This window comes from Cuculus canorus, chromosome 4, assembly GCF_017976375.1.
Source record: "Cuculus canorus isolate bCucCan1 chromosome 4, bCucCan1.pri, whole genome shotgun sequence".
Taxonomy (NCBI): Eukaryota; Metazoa; Chordata; class Aves; order Cuculiformes; family Cuculidae; genus Cuculus; species Cuculus canorus.
In genome coordinates, this window is record NC_071404.1 from 30,028,066 (window position 1) to 30,044,973 (window position 16,908).

The window sequence follows — 16,908 nt, forward strand, 5'->3', positions numbered from 1 at the left end:
TCTGATTCAGGAGCTAACCCTGAACTGTCATGCATATGACAGATCTGGTAGGTAAGGAAAGCTCAGCTCTCCTACCTAAAAGTCACCAGATGTTTATCACTGATTAGCTGCATCTGAACATGCTTACAGCATGCAGTGATTTTCAGGTACTGTTTCTCTCTCAGCTGTAGTCAATATTCATCACAATTCTAAAGGAGATTGTAGTGTTAAGGCTCTAATAAATATTTATTGAAAAAATTACTAATGTAACACTTTCCTGACAAATATTTACTAGAGATTTTTTTGTCAGGAAGCACACTGGTAAAAAAAACACAGCCCTTTAAAAATCTGTTACTACAAAAAATCATTTAGAAAAGCAAGCCAAAATAAAAATTAATCAAACAGCTGGCAAAAAGGAGTATACAAAACTAAGCATATGCCAGCAAGGGAAGAAGTATACAGCAAAGCAAGGGTTTGCCAGAATAAAAGAAGTAGTGTGAGCTAAAGTGGAGCTGACTCCCTTTCCACTTCTGCTTTCATTCAGAACTAGACTGAGATTTGTACAAAAAAAGTTAGAGATAAAATTAATTTCCTTTTAGTAAAATCACATTATCTTGCATCTTCACTCCAAAGCCAGCACCAGTTTGTCTAATTTCCAACATTAGAGTGAAAGTTTGAGCTCAGATGTACCTAGGATCAAGGACTGGCAAGATACTTAGCAGTTTTAAGTGGAAACCATACATTATTAGCGCAGATCTTACATGCTATCTGTGCTATCACCTTTTCTTCCCTTTATAGTGATGTGTGAATACTTACTAAGAAAACAAAGATGTTAAATTATCTTTCCGATATTGCACTGAGTTAATAAAGAAGAGTTAATTTTCCAGAATGATATTTATACAATAAGGATAAATGGGGAAAAAATAATATTCATAAACAGCTTTCATTTCTCCTGTGACATCTTTCAGTTTAGCAACACAATTATTTTCTACAGCTGTTACAGCTGTTAACTGTACTTGGTTAAAGCTGAATTCCTTTCCAGCCACAGGTCATGGACTGTAAAGGTTCATTAAGCTGCTGTATCTTTCCCAAGGCAGAATCACTGGTGAGTATTGGTGAGTATGAGCAGATACTTGAATTAAGCCTATGTCTTCATGTTATGGCACAACTCAGCAGAACACTGATAACTTATGGAAAAAATACACATCTGCATCCTGGAACATGGCAATATCCTGGCATTTTCAAAGCTAGCATTTGCCTTGTCAAGCACTTTCTTTAGCTTTCCACACCAAGGCAGAGATACCCATTTTGGATGATGCTAAGTTGAGAAGGTGCTTCTGCTACTGAGTAATAGCATTTGCATAGCCCACGACAAATGTGGGTGATGTTCTTCAAATGTCCTGGTACAGGTTTTCATGTATAGACTGGGTATCTAAAATTAATTCAGTTGCATTCCAACTGGAACCATATGTGGATATTTTAAATGTGACAAGATCCACAGTCACATCTTGAATCTACCTATATCTAGGAACACCAAAGCATGAGGCCTCCTTTCCCCCCTTTTTTTTCTTCATGTCATATGAAATCTCAGAATCAGAACACAGGTTCTACATAATAAAGAACAAATTCGTAGTTAACATTACTCTACAGCACAAGCGGTATTCCCCAGGGCTCAGCATTGGAGCCAGTCTTGTTGAATATCTTTACCAATGATCTGGATGAAGGGATTGAATGCTCACTCCCTCAGTACATTTGCAGATGACACCAAATTGGGTGGGAGTGTTAATCTGTTTGAGGGCAGAAAGGCGCTGCAGAGGTACCTGGACAGGCTGGATCAGTGGGCCAAGGCCAATTGTATGAGATTCAACAAGGCCAAGTGTCAAGTTTTGCACTTTGGTCACAACAATCCCATACCGGCTTGTGGGAAGTGTGGCTGGAAAACTGCCAGACAGAAAAGGAGCTGGGGGTGCTGTTTGACAGCTGGCTGAATAGGAGCCAGCAGTGTGCCCAGGTGGCCAAGGCCAACGGCATCCTGGCTTGCATCAAAAATGGTGTAGCCAGCAGGAGCAAGGAAGTGATCCTGTCCTTGTATTCAGTGCTGGTGAGGCCGCATGTTGAATCCTGTGTTTAGGTTTGGGCCCTTCAGTACAAAAAAGGCATTGAGGTCCTGAAGCATGCCCAGTGAAGGACAATGAGGCTGCTGAAGGGGCTGAAGAGAGGAGCCAAGGGAACTGGGATTGTTTAGCCTGGAGAAGAGGAGGCTGAGGAAGAGACCTTATCACTCTCTACAACTATCTAAAAGGAAGTTGTAGCGAGGTGGGTGCTGGTCTCTTCTCCCAAGTAACAAGAGCAAACAGCCTCAAATAGTGTCGGGGTGGGAGGGTGCGCGCAGTTTAGATTAGGTGTTAGGAAAAGTTTCTTTATTGAAAGAGTGGTGAAGCACTGGAACACGGTGCCCAGAGAAGTGGTGGATTCACCATCCCTAGAGGTGTTCAGAAGATGTGCAGATGTGGTGCTTCAGGACATGGCTTAGTACGTATGTCGGTATTGTGTTGATAGTTGGACTTGATCCTAGAGGTCTTTTCCAACCTTGACGATTCTATGATTCTAACACATTTTGGAAAAACAAATGCTAGTTTTCAGTCCTTGCTGCTGTAAATAAGTCAGTTAATAAACAACAGAACAGCAACTGCCCAAACTGTGCTCTTCATGACCTCTACAGACCATACATAGGCTCCTTTCAACAGCCACTGTAGAGTATTGCCAAGCTTTAAGTCGAATAAGCTGTTGGTTGTGCTGACACACATTACAGCTTGGCTGCTCTTGAGTTTGGCGGGCCCTCTGGATGAAAAACAATGTCAAAATCGGAAGGAGTCACAGAGTGGTCCACACAAGATGTGGTGTAGACAAAGTCTTTCTCTTCAGGTAGTTTTAAAGCAAATTTTATCCTCCTAGAACAATTTACACAGTCCCAGAGAAGAGCAGCTATGTTCCAATCTACATTCTGTTTCCCAGGTGGTTCATATGAAACAAGTAGCAGTGTTAAAATAGTTTCCATTCACAGCCCCAGAGAGTGTAGGAAAGGACCATTAATGCCATCCATTTCCACTGAGTGCTCAAAGCCACATACAAACAGTCTTTGTTTCCTTGAGGAAATTTTAACCCTTCCCAATTGTAAGTTATATAAGTTGCTATTATCTTTCTCATTGCTAGTCAAGTTTACTTAGAGCTTTTCCTCTTTATCTGATAGCCCCATTAAAACTAACTGCCCTTCATGTCTTTTATCAACATTAGTCTTTCTCCTCTGGCAGGCAGTCAGTGCCCCTGAATTCTCAATTCTAGTATTTAAGTCTGAAAGTTTCAACAGGAATCTCAGGGAAAAACCTTTACTCTTGAATCCGTGCCTGAATGCAGCCTTTTCCTTGCTGGAAAACCCTAATCATAGTGCAAGAACAGAAGTTCCAGCATATTTCTAAAATAACATTAAGCAATAAGCAGAAGACAGACACAGGTAAGTATGTCTTCCATAAATCCTTTGAGGATATTGATACAGAGTCAGGCAATTATTCAGACTGTTAAGGGTCTAAATTCTGCTCCTGCCTAGCCCTAGGGTTGTATCATGGACCACTGCCCTCTGACAAAGAAAGTATTAATTATTCATCCCTGAGAATTTTAAGTAATCTTCCCTGCTCTCATTTTAAACACAACTTACCTATAATCTTAAATAAAGGGACATTTATTTTTCAATAAGCTATTCTGCAAATCAAAATTATTCAAGTTATAATTATGAGCTTTAGGTAGTTTTCTTCATCGTAGGCTTCCTTAGATAATGATAGCTTTTTAAAAATCCGAATGCAGGTTCATATAGCAAATAACAACTTGCCCAACTCCACAGCACATGACCAGCCTGCAATCAATATCATATCATACAAGCTGTAATGAGCTGCTTTTATTCCCAAGGTGAAACTCCAAAGTGTCTCATATTCCAAGATGACTATGTCAGCAAGATACTTCAATCAGTAAAAACTCAACAAGTAATATGGCTGAATAGTATAGTCTAGTATTACGGCTTGAAGAGATGTAGAAGTCACACCTTGAAGTCTACAGATCCATGTGTACAAATTACACATTAAGAGCAATGCAAATATAAAAATGCTTATCCCAGAAGCACAGCACCAATCCTACAGAGGAACTCTCGTCTTATCAGAGAGCAATTCCTGCTTTCTGTCAGCTAGTGGAAACACATTTTCTAATGTGAAAGCCAAGGGCACATAGTGATCTTTGAATGGTGGGAATTGCATTTCAGTGCAAGTTCCTCACATCTCTAAGCAATCTTTTTTGTGCTCTGTGATTTATGTTTTCTTGGCCCAAATACCTTGGTATTATCTTACAATTACTAAAACCAGTGGAGCACAGGCTACTATTTTAACCTTCAAAATATAGCAGTCTGTTGGGTTTCTTGGTTTATTTTCCACAAATCACAGAAGTGAGTGACTTTATTCCATTATGCTTATTAACAGAATCAAAGAAGTTTTACTAATTAAAGTTTCTAGGTCCATTGGTACCAATCAACTTGTCCCATAACCAAGTATCTAGATTTTAGGATCCTCACCCTTGTTGGCTTTAAGCGTGTTCATAAATATCTGAAAGAAAGCAGCCCCGATTTGTACTTTCAAGGATGTCCTTGTGCTAAATTCACATTGAATCTTGTCTCACAGAGATTACCAAGACACCCACTTATAGTTATTTTACTCACAAAGTTTTTTGGGCTTTGTTAGCAAATTAAAATCTTTGTTGGAAAGAAATCTGAACAAAGCAACCAGCAAACAGTATCTGAGGAACTGAGTAATTTCCCTATTCTCCCTTATGAATTAAAAAAATAAACCAAACTCACGGCATAAAATTAGTTGGTGAGTCCATTAAGTCTGGAGTTTCAGTGAAATCTGATGTGGGCTAGCCAGTAATAATGCTGACTTTTGTCCCTCACGCAGACAAATTTCTTTGAATAATACGGTGGTTTGAGCTGCAAATCTCTGAAGCAGACCTTTGCTCTCTTAACCCCACAGGTATTTCATGAAGTACCATCAGACATTAAGGTCTACAGTGGCCCACACAAGTCCAACTCTGTGATACATAAATCTGAGCCCTCATCTGTTCTCTCCAGCATTTTCTGTATGGTTCAGCTGAGCCCTGACCCTTGTTCCCACCTTCTGCACAGCATCTTGTGCAGACTCGATGATCCAATGGGTCCTTTCCAACCTTGTGATTCTGTGATTCTGTGATCTTTTCAGGCTCTCTCTCCATTCTCCTTGGTGAAATAGTTTTAAGTGATATCTGACAGCAGCCTCTAAACGGTTCCAGCAGGTCTCCTTTAAAAGGCAGGAAACACAAAGCAGTTACAAGTTACATTTCCAGATAATTCTCTTGTGTATTGCGGCCTTTTCTGAAAGAGAAAAAAAGAAAAAAAAAAAAAAGTTGGTTTTTTTATCAAGGTGAAAGCTTTTTGTGCATGAGATTCATCATACCAACCCAAGATCCAGGAGATAAATTACACTTACTGTTATTCTGAATCCTTTAAGGTTCTCTTTCCAACAGGAGGGTCTTTGCCACGGGGAACATTTCAGCTCAACAGCTGAGACCTCTGTGTTTAGGAAGAGAAAAAATGGCACTCAGGAGATACCTGTCTCCGTCAGTTATATTAGGAACCCACCTAACTATTTTCAGCTAGATACCTAATTTTTAGATGGGTAAAGCTAGGTAAGTTGAACTGCACCCATCAAGATGGAATATGTGTCACAGAGCTGAGAAAAAACCAAACTTTTCAGGAAAAGCTAACGTGTAAGCACAAACGTTTGCCACTGTCCAATTACAAAGCCTACAAATGCCAACGATATATCAAATGCTACAAAGAGCTAACGTCAGGAGGAGCTGCTGGTGGAAGGATGCCCAAAGGATGCTCGAGGACTCTCGGGGCTGTCCCAGGCAACAGGCGCGACGCCCAGCGCGGGGAGAGCTGCCTCTGCCAGAACCGAAGAGTGCTGGTGCCATCTAGAGGGAAGCATTAGACTAAAAAGTGGGAAAAGCCAATACCACACACGGGTGATACGATCTGTCACAGATGTACAGCACTGGGGGGAAAAAACCCTGGAGAGAAGGGCTCTTACTGCTATGCAAAACCTCTACACAGAGAAGCAGCATAACTTACACCTTGCCCTCAACGTGACTCGCAAATATAAATATAGAAGGTAATATTTAAGATGTCCAATCGCCAATTCATCTCTCCTTCATTTTCCAACAAACAGCTGTATTCTTTCTATTCCTCCTCCAATTATCTAAACTTTGAGGAAACAGCCAGCCAGCAAACTGACCACATCTGGAGGTCAGATCCTCTGAGGAGATCTCATAGTGACCTTCTAGAACCTGAAAGGGGCCTACATGAAAGCTGGGGAGAGACTGTTTACAAAGGCTTGTAGTGATAGGACATGGGACAACGGCTATAAACTGGAGAGGGGCAGATTTAGACTAGACACGAGGAATTTTTTCACTATGAGGGCGGTGAGGCACTGGAATGGGTTGCCCAGGGAAGTTGTGGATGCCCCATCCCTGGAGGTGTTCAAGGCCAGGTTGGATGGATCCTTGGGCAGCCTGATCTAGTGGGATGTCCCTGCCCATGGCAGGAGGGGTGGAACCAGATGATCTTTAAGGTCCCTTAAAAGATGCTGACTAAACCCCTCTTTCCCTGACTTTGCTGCCAGTAACAGCTGATGGCAATGCAGATGATGACACAGAGTGCCAAGAGGAAACAGTGTCTTGACCCTTCCGTGCACTACAGCCCCACACATAGTCTTCCTGTCCTGCATTCCTTAAAGAAAGCTTAATTGATGGAAGAGTATTTGATACTAAATATTTGATAGTTAACTGACCTCCATGAAAGCTGTAGCTCCAAGGTTCTCATTTAGTTAAATTTCAGAGATGACTGAAGTGCCAAAAAGTTAGGTACCTGTTACCCTAAGGGGAAACTCAGCATGAGATACTGCTGGTGTCTGTGGCTGTCCTGCCAGAGCCCTGGTGGTGTTCATCAGCTCCATCCCCCAGCAGCATACCCAAAGGCACTCTGGCCCCCACTGTCTCACAGGCAATGTGACAGCCACATTCCTATCCTGCCCTTTACAAACAGCCCCAAAGCCCAAACTGCACAGAAGAATATAACTTGGGTGCAGTTGAAGCCAAGGACCTGCTCAGCATGCTGCGGGGCCATGCCATATGCCTTGCCAGGCATGGATTTAACAAAAATGGCAATGACACCGGCCACCAAAATTGCCAAGCAAAGCTATTTTATGTTTTAAAAGTTTACTGTTCGGACAAAGGAAGGACCCTCTTTACAGGCCAGGTCATCACTCCCCCTTGCCTTATCTGTGTTGTGAAACACAGATATCCAGTGCTTCTCCTTCATGTTTGAGAGAGGAGCTGAGGCTGAAAAGAGTTATGACTGCTGTGCTTCAGAGACGTATACTGGAATGGTGCACAACCTCCAGTTGTAGGGAATGTGCATCACAAGAGGACATGGTGCTTCAGGTTAGGACTTGCAGAAGCACATGGCTGCCATGACCCGCAGGCTGTCGTGGAGGACTCCTGTGCTGTCACTGCTTACATAGCTGCTCCCTGCTTACACACAGCCTCCTCTGCCTAAACCTGTAACCATGGTAGCACTTTCAAAACATGGCTATGTGGGACACAGAAGTATGCACCTGCCTGCCAGCTCCCCAGGACAAGGGTGGCCATGGCAGAGTGGCTGCTGCCTAAGCTCCCTGGGGCACAAGGCTGGGGAGCAGCGAGGGCAGCACCCTGCGCCCATCCTTACTGCTGCCTGGGCACACTCTCCTGCTCCCCATCCTCTCCAGCTGTGGGATTACCCACACATCGCCTGCTCTTCCCTCCCACTACCCCAAAATGTGTCCACACCTGCCTGGTATATTCATCTCCTGCCAATTACCCAAAACAATTAGCCATGAAATCCCCAAACCATAGCTATGCCCACACTAGACATCATTACTTTTCTCATATATTCTATGGGAAGTTCTAAATACCTTTGGGTATTTGGAGGCAGTGAGTCAGATAAGTGACTCAGAGATGTTTGGTCTGATAAACCAATACCTGAACACATGCCAAGTAACACTGGAGTTTCAGATTAGACATTAGGAAAGTTTCTTCACTGAAAGGGTTGTCAAGCACTGGAACAGGCTGCCCAGGGAGGTGGTCGCATCACCATTCCCAGAGGTATTTAAAAGACAGGTAGATGAGGTGCTCAGGGATGTGGTTAAGTAGTGGACAGGTATGTTTGGACTCGATCTCAAAGGTCGTTTCCAACCAAACAATTCTATGATTTCTCAGAGCAAATGAAAGGCAAGAAAAGCCTTTCCATTCTTGTAATGGCAATCTTGATAATATTATTAAAATACAATCCTGAATATGGGACCGCAAACACGTAACACATAGGAGACAGCTGGTGAGGAGTGTGCAGTCTCAGTGGGCTGCAAGATGGGAACTCAGCAAGGTGTGGGGCAGTGGCAGGGAAGGCGCTCCTGGGATACTGGAGGAAAGTGTGTTGCGTCTCATCCCTCCCTGGCACTGCCAAACCGGCCACGCAGCCGCAGCTCCTTTCCTGAGCAAAATCAGGCGATGGAGACAGTGCAGAGGCTGGAAGATTTTGTCTGCAGTATTGTGTCCAGTTTTGGAATTCTCAACATAAGAAGGATATGGAGCTGTTGGAATGGGTCCAGAATAGGGCTACAAAGATGATCAGAGGGCTGGAGCACCTCCCAGATGAGGACAGGCTGAGAGAGTTGGGGTTGTTCAGCCTGAGGGAGAGAAGGCTCTGGGAAGACCTTTTAGTGACCTTCTGGTACTTCAAGGGGCTACGGGAAAGCTGGAGAGGGAGTGTTTGCAATGGCAGGTAGTGATAGGACAAGGGGGAATGGCTTTAAATTGGAAGGGGGAAGATTTAAATTAGACATAATTTCTTCACCATGAAGACACTGAGGCACTGGCACAGATTGACCAGGGAGGTTGTGGACGCCCCATCCCTAGAGGTGTTCAAGGCCAGGTTGGATGGGGCCTTGGGCAGCCTGATCTAGTGGGATGTCCCTGCTCATGGCAGGGGGGGTGGAACTGGACGATCTTTGAGTTCCCTTCCAACGCAAACTAGTCTACGAGTCTATAAGACGCAAAAGCCAACGCGCAGCCCGACCCCACCCAACTCCGGCTGAGGGGCGGAGCGCAGCGAGCGACGCCCACATCTGCGGCTCCTCCCGGTGCGGGGCGGAGCGCGGGGGCTGTCGGGGGCGGAGCGCGGGGGCTGCGGGGGGCGGAGCGCGGGGGCTGCGGGGGGCGGAGCGCGGGGGCTGCGGGGGGCGGAGCGCGGGGGCTGCCGGGGGCGGAGCGCGGGGGCTGCCGGGGGTGGAGCGGCTCCTCCCGCTGCCGGGGCGGTGCGGGGCGATGACGGGCGTGCTGGCAGCCGTCCTGCCCGCTGTCCTGCCCGCCGCCTGGTCTCTGCTGGCCGCCGCCTTCCTAGCGGCGCTGCTGCTGCGGGACCCGGCGCGGCGGCCCCGTGGCGTCTCCATCTCCGTCTCCGACCTCTTCCAGGATCTCATCCGCTACGGGAAGACCAAGCGCGGGTGCGGGCGGCGCCCGGCCTGGCTGCGCCTCCTCCAGGTGCCCAAGAGGTGAGGGGGCGGCCGCAGCCACTTCAGCCGAGGGTGCAGGAAACAAACAGCACATGCGAAATGCGTTCTGTAGTTCTGGTTACAGAAGATTCCCAGGGGTGCATTTAAGCTCTGGGGTATCCTCAGTGAAAATAAGTGCATGTAGACGCTTGTTGAGGCATTTTCTGTTTCCATTCACCTGCATCTTATTTCCAAACAAGCACTGTATTGTCACTAGACAGGGCTTGCTCCTAACTCTGCCGTTCTATCTTGTCAAATGTTATGATTCATTTCGGGTTAGTTTGGTAAATACTGAACATTCCTGTCCTCGAGGGATGACGTATACTTACTGGAATGCTGGATTGCTCTGTAGGTCAGATATGTTCCCAGTGTAATTGGGATTACTGAAAGCTCACGGGCATGGATCTGCTAAGCTGGAAGGGCTTGTTCGTGCACTGGTAGCAAAATAGCAATGCATTTGGAGAAACTTCTCCAGCGAGTGATGAGATATAAGTCTACTGAGTAACAGGACAGCACGGAAAGAGCTTGAAACTTGGAGTGTGAAATGAGTTTTTATAAATATACAAGTTCCATCTGTCTTTGAAGCAGAAGACTGAGGGGATGGGTTAAATTTTACTTCTGCTGTTGCAGATTAGCAGAGTGAGCATTGCTGTCTGCTTGGTAGGAGAAGGAACTGAGGAGAAGTGATCACCTGGTGCGGCTTCCAGCAAGGCGCTCTGGAGCGTGCAGGAGTGCTCGCTACCTCTGTAGTTCTGCCTTGGCCTCTGTATTGTTGTTGAGATACCTGAGCAGCTTTGGGAGGGTCTTACTTTATTTTGTTTCCCTGTGCAAGGGTGTTGTTCTCTTACCCCCACACTGCATCCAAAAAAAGTGAGTGTTCCAGAGAAATACAGTCTTCTCTGACTAGAGTTATATCCTAGTTCTGTACTGATGGTTACATTGTCAAGAGAAGGCCATCAGCATCTTCCCATTGTACGTAGTCATCTCTTTGCAGGCGTTTCTAGAGGCCCTCATTTTTATTCCTAGCCACAAAGACTTCAGTTTTAAAAACAAAAGGAAATACTGAGTTACCTGGCTTAAGCTGGACATCACAGACTGCTTAACTCCATTCAGTTATTTGTCTTGCCCATAAAGTCTTGTGTTTCAGTAATGCATAAAGCAGTTCTGTAAGTCCGATACGAGGTTGGGGGATTCTTTGTTTTCTTCAAAAAAAGCACGTGGTCTTGCCTTGTAATCCCAAGTGGTGTTGGTGGTCTCTCTTTTTTTCTGTGTTTGTTATAGACCTTGAAATTTCAGAGGTGAAGATACTTTAGTGCATAGCTGAGTAATTGCTTCCGGGTGGCTTTTACCATCTGCATTTGTCATTTATGAATGCTTCCATTAGAACTTAAGAAAGTGGGACTACTACTAGGTGCAACAGCATGGAAATGCCCAGAAAACTAACTTGGATGTTCTTTCAGTGGCATAAATTATAAAAGTCATGTACATCGTTATTATTTCTAAGTAGAAATTTTGTATTGAGGAATCCATTTGCAATGTGTGGTTTACACTTTCTCCTTTTTAGTGCAGGTATGGTTAGGAAGGTAAGCTAAGTTAAGAGTTTATTCCAGGCAGCATTTTACTGGGGGAAGAAGGCATTAAAGTTATTCCTGCTGGTACCACTGGAGTCCCAAGTTCTCTGCTCATTGACATGAGGACCAAAACGGGATGTGCTCATCATCAGGCAAGCATGTTCTGCAGCTACGTTTCCAGCTAAAGAATGACGAGAAAAAAAACTTTTTTTCCCCACAGGTGGTTTACTCACTTTTATGTGGTTTCTGTCCTCTGGAATGGCTTTCTGCTGGTCTGGCTTTCCCGAGCTGTGTTCCTTAAAGGACCGCTCCCATCATGGATCCAGAAGGTGCACCGTGCTCTTGGCAGAGAAACTCAGAATGAGGACACAGGCAAGTATCCCAGCTGTTGTGAAGCATCTACATAAATATTAGAAACTTGTACTATCATCCTGTGCTGAATTTGTATTCTTCCAGTGCTGCTTCATCAGATACTCTTAAACTAGGCTCCAAGTGACTTTCCAGCAATAATACCAAGTCCCTTTGTCATTATTCAAGGTGGAAATCATTCTGTTTCATAGATATGATGGCTTTCAACAGTAGTTTTAGCAAAACGCGTCATTAGCACCTTCTAGAAGTAATCTTGCTGTGGTCACCAGCAACTCAGATGTACAAATATTTGTCCCAGTGCTAGGCTGATTTAAAATGAGGGTAATATCTAAATTTGGGAAGGGAAAAAGTAGCCCTTTTGAAGCACTGTCAGGGTTAAATTGTTCCTATCTGTCTCAAAGTTGCTATTTTTTATCTGCAAGCAGATAGTGAGCACTTGTCTGCGCTTCTGGTTCTCCTGTTGCTTTGGCTGCATAGTTGTCGAAGACTTGCAGAGTGCCTCTGGACCAGCGTGTTTTCTAATGGCGTTATTCATATCGTGCAGTATTGCTTCGGACTTGCTTATTACATTGCCGTTGGCTCAACTGTGCTATGTCAAGTACCTACTAACATCATGAATGGTAAGTGCCTCCTTAGTTATTACCAAAGATGCGGTTTTGTTTCCATTGTGGCAAATAGTTCACTTGGTCTCATAGAGGGTTGCTTGTGTGAGAAGTGTGTTAACTGATGAGGTGTAAAAATACTTACTGGCATAGCTCAAAGTAACTATATTTCAGTGTGTTACATAATGAACAAGCATTATACTCAAACACAGACACTGACACACGCTTTCATTATAACCATCGTTGTTATTTCCCGAAAGACATCTCACAGATACTTTCAGGATCATTACTGATCAGCTTTGCATTGAGATACATAGGCTTTATGAAAACCAGTAATAGGTACCAGTTCTCAAATGCCACTGTGCAATTTCAGCTTTCAAACTGGAGTTTGTTTCTTTCTTGTAAGCTTTCATGTAAGGTGAGTCTGCAAGGCTGTCATGGCCAACTCCTTTGTCTCCCACTGAGAACTTGTCACTGCTCTGCCTTGAGTCCATCAGTCTCTTCTTTCCCTCGGTACTGTAATATCTCCAATAATACAGCAGAAATTTGAATTATATGATCTCTTTCTGCCGAAACATTCCACCGAGTCTCACAACTGAGCTGTTGTTCCCTTGTGTAGATGAATCGTGAGCTGATTTTAGCATTTCTCCCATGACTAATTTTTGTAAGGTGGTCATTACCAAGTATGTCACTTTAGTGAAGTTTTTAATGATTTCCAACCACTTCAGCTCTAGTTTAATCCAGTGATTTTTTTTTTATTTTTTTTTTTTAAAAAAGTCTTCAGATCTCCTAAGTGCAGACAAAGCTTTTTTATTTCTGGACCTGTTTTCTACTTTTCATATCTTGTAGATCCTCATGGATGGTGTATTAGCTCATCCTCAATACTTTTTGAAGGCCTAAATGGTTCACACTGTGCATGTGTGTAGGCATATATATGTATATCATTAACTGCAAACAAGATAGACAACCGTGTGCTTATATGTTGACCAAAGTAATGACAACGTCTTTAATTAGGATAAGAATAATAAACTGTGTTGAATATTGAGTTCTTAGACTATCAATTATGTATCTGTTGTACATCATAGTGTAACTCAAGCTTCTGGATTAAAAAATAGATATTTGCCTTTTTTATTTTTGGGCGGTCAGAGAAAATGAACTATCAGTTGAACACTTAAATGCTGCAGGATTTAAAAGCATCTTCCAAGGCATTCACTACTAGAATTTTGTAAAACAGTAACATTTTAAAAATATATACAATATTTTGGGATGGCGCTTGGGAAGGTACTTCCTAGCTATATATTAATGAAACATATTTCATTCAGGAAAAGAGCTTTCTGTGCAGATATCTTGGTATCACTTCGCAGGAGTTGTGATGTACATTTGGGCCTCACTTCACCAACACAAATGTCTTGTCATTCTAGCTAATCTTAGAAAAACTAAATCAGGTAAGATATTTCATCTCTGCCATTTTTTTCTGCATGTTCCAATAGGCTTCTGTAACTTCTAATATCCTAAAAAATGAGTAATTTTCAGTTCCTGTAGTGGGGTGCCCGCTCTAAGACTTTCAGTAGATTAAATGAGGCTATTTGGAGGAGAAAGTGAATAGACGAGTGGAGGGCGTGTCTCTGTATATATAATTTTATAGAACTTAAAACAAAGATTTAGCTTCTAGTACCCTAAGGACAGACACATGCTAATGCTTAGGATTTGTAACACTTCTCAGGGACCTCCCTTCTGTCTCCCTGTGGGCTAAAAATAGGTTTCCTTACTCTGTATTTGTGCCAACAGCCAGAGGTGGCGTTTTGTTCATTAAGAAGGGCACAGCTGCCAGATCAGATGGAGGTAGATGATGATAATTTTAATGAGCATAATGTTCTGCAATTGTGAGTAGAAAAGTTTGTTCAATGCATATTGTTCTCAAGTAATTTCTGTTTGTTTGCAGGACAGGTCGTAAGTCTGGGCCACAGTGTACCTTCTGGACACTGGTTTGAGAGAGTTTCTTGTCCTCATTATTTTGCAGAACTCCTGATATATGTATCTATGGCCATCACATTTGGATTTCACAACATGACGTGGTGGTGTGTAGTGATGTATGTTCTTTTTAACCAGGCACTGGCTGCTGTTTTGTGTCATGATTTCTATCAGGAAAACTTTAGCTCCTACCCAAAGCATCGAAAAGCATTTATACCATTTGTTTTTTAGAGTATTTCTTCTTTGGTGTAAACTGGGAAATGTTTTCTATAAGGGAATAAGAGATTTATAGTTTATTTAAGTAAAAACAAAATTGCACATTTTCTAGTTTAAAAGCTCATAATTTTGATAATCTCATCCATGTTACAAATTTATTTGGGGAAATGTAAGGCCTCTATGTATCATACAAGCTAAACAAAAAAAGTTTAATGAAGACTTTAATTCAAACTGAAGAGCTGCTCATTGGCTCTTTTCTGTTTTATATTTATGCATAAAACCTTTGCTGTTGTGCAGCAAGCTAAAATACACACACACACAAACTATGTGGTGAAAGGAGGGTGCAGGGAATAACTTGAACTACTGTATTTCATGCCTTGTCTAATATTTAAGCTAATATTTTTTTCTTAGTCTCTTTTCTTTGAGTCATGTCAGAGGGAGGCAAATGGTATATTGTCCTTCTGTGCTTCCCTGTTGATAATTAAAACGAGTCACTGCTTTATAACTGCAAGCACAAAAAACAGTGGAGAAAGCTGTGGTGGAGGAATGACTCATGCTCAGCAGTGGAGATAAACAGACCCATTCTCTGCATTATCTGTTCTGCACCAAAGTCAGTATTCATTGATGAAAACTCCTCATTTATGCCTAAACTGGGGAAAATAATGGAAAGTTCTCTGTCTAGAGAGACAATAAAAGGGAATTTGCAGAAAGTTAATGTTCTTGGTTATGGTTTTGTCATGCTTATTGCAGGTTTTTGGAATTGTTAAGAGGGGGTAGTTATGTAGGATGACCATAACCAGGGCTACACTGTTTTTTACACAGCCTGTGAGAGCAGATGTAATGAACTGCTGAGGCAGAGAACACACAGAAACCTATACCTGACAAGCGTTGCAAAGAAATTCTTTAGTGGGGAAGATGATGTCACTCAGTACAGGGGGAGGGGAGTGGTGGTGTGCTTAATCATTGAATATTTTGGTCCTCATGATACAGGAGTGAATGATCAGTTTGCATGACATAGCACATAAATGCTGGTGTTTCAGCATGTTTTCTGCTTACATGTCTGTATTATTTTGTATATGAGAAGAATTTAAATGTACTGAAGGTTATCTTAGGAATTATCTAATTGAAACATTTTATGACAGTTTATTTCTAGTTCCCTTTTGTATAATGTTCCAAAATGGAGTTACGTATTTGCAAAACATGAGCAATTACTTTGCACAAAACATCGTCCCTCTCTTGGCTCTCACATTCCTCTCTCCATCACTTCACCATGGAACATCAACAGCCCTGTCTTGGGACCGCATCTTTCCGTGTTATTTTTGTTAGTCATTCTCAGGAGGCTCCTTGAACCTGGCTCCAAGCATCTCCCGCCTGGGCTGGGAGAGCACCGGGATGCATGGCCCTCCTCTGGTTGCACTGTGAAAATTAACTGAGAAGTTTTGCTGCAGATGGTTTGTATAATGATCTTGTGAAATCTGTCTTGTATCAAGAGTTAGTATGCAGACAATCTCCAGACATGGATAAATAACCTGGAAGAATAAACACTGTATCTTTAGAGTTGAAAGAATTTATTGATGTGCTTAGTTGTCTGGTAAGATGTAGCAGTTTTAGGTCAAGAGATAACGTGAAGGGACTGTCCAGACATGGTTGGATAATGTAGAAACTAAAACATTCTTTGGGGACTTACAGGATTCTTTGCCTAAAACTAGTCTCTATACCTACTGTAAGATGGAATGCCTTTTTTAGAAGGATTGAACTGTAAAATAAAAATATTATTGCCTTTGCTTCGAAGACTTTGTCCTTTTAAGTATTTTGAAAATAAATGTGAATAAGTGTTTGTCACAGCGCAAACCCAAAGCGCTGCGCTCTCCTTGGGCCTCCAGAACCCTGGATGTGCCCAGGCCGTTCCTATGCAATCTTTCTGCCTTCTAATGCAGCCGGTTTGCTTCCCGTCCTTCCATTGCCCTCTCCCTGCCCGCAGGGACCCCTGAGCGGGGGACCCGCCCGCTCCTCTGAAAGCTGCGGAGCCGCCCTGCCCGCATCCCTCCCGATGTCAGGAAAGGGTAGGAAACCACTGTCCGGGTCCCGCCCGGAGCGCTACGCGGCCGCAGGGAGACGCGCACGTGGCCCGTTCCGGCCGGAGCGCGACCCCGCCCCTCGCGGCGTCTGCAGCCAATGGGCGTGAGGATTCGGCGTGGCCCCGCCCCTCACGGCGGGCGCAGCCAATCGGCGTGGCGCATCCCCGGCCGTCGAGGCGGGCACAGCCAATGGGCGCGGCGCATCCCCTCGCGGCGGGCGCAGCTAATTGGCGTGACACGACCCCGCGCACCACGCTCTGCCAATGGGCGATAGCGAAGCCCCTGCTCTCGCGGAGGGCTCAGTCAATGGGCGTGGTGCATTTGCGCCATTCGCAGCGGGCTCAGCCAATCGGCGCCGCGCATTCCCGCCCACCGCACGCAGCCAATGGGCGTGGAGAAG

General features: G+C 43.8%; 1 protein-coding gene across 1 annotated transcript; it reads left to right on the forward strand.

The window, feature by feature from the left end:
• The first annotated feature begins 9,446 nt into the window (after nucleotides 1–9,446).
• On the forward strand, nucleotides 9,447–16,204 carry SRD5A3 (steroid 5 alpha-reductase 3). Its single transcript, XM_054066312.1, has 5 exons — nucleotides 9,447–9,701; nucleotides 11,493–11,644; nucleotides 12,067–12,261; nucleotides 13,566–13,688; nucleotides 14,186–16,204. Exons 1-5 carry the CDS (start codon nucleotides 9,475–9,477, stop codon nucleotides 14,443–14,445), a joined length of 957 nt encoding a protein of 318 aa, XP_053922287.1. The 5' UTR covers nucleotides 9,447–9,474; the 3' UTR covers nucleotides 14,446–16,204.
• Nucleotides 16,205–16,908: the final 704 nt, after the last annotated feature.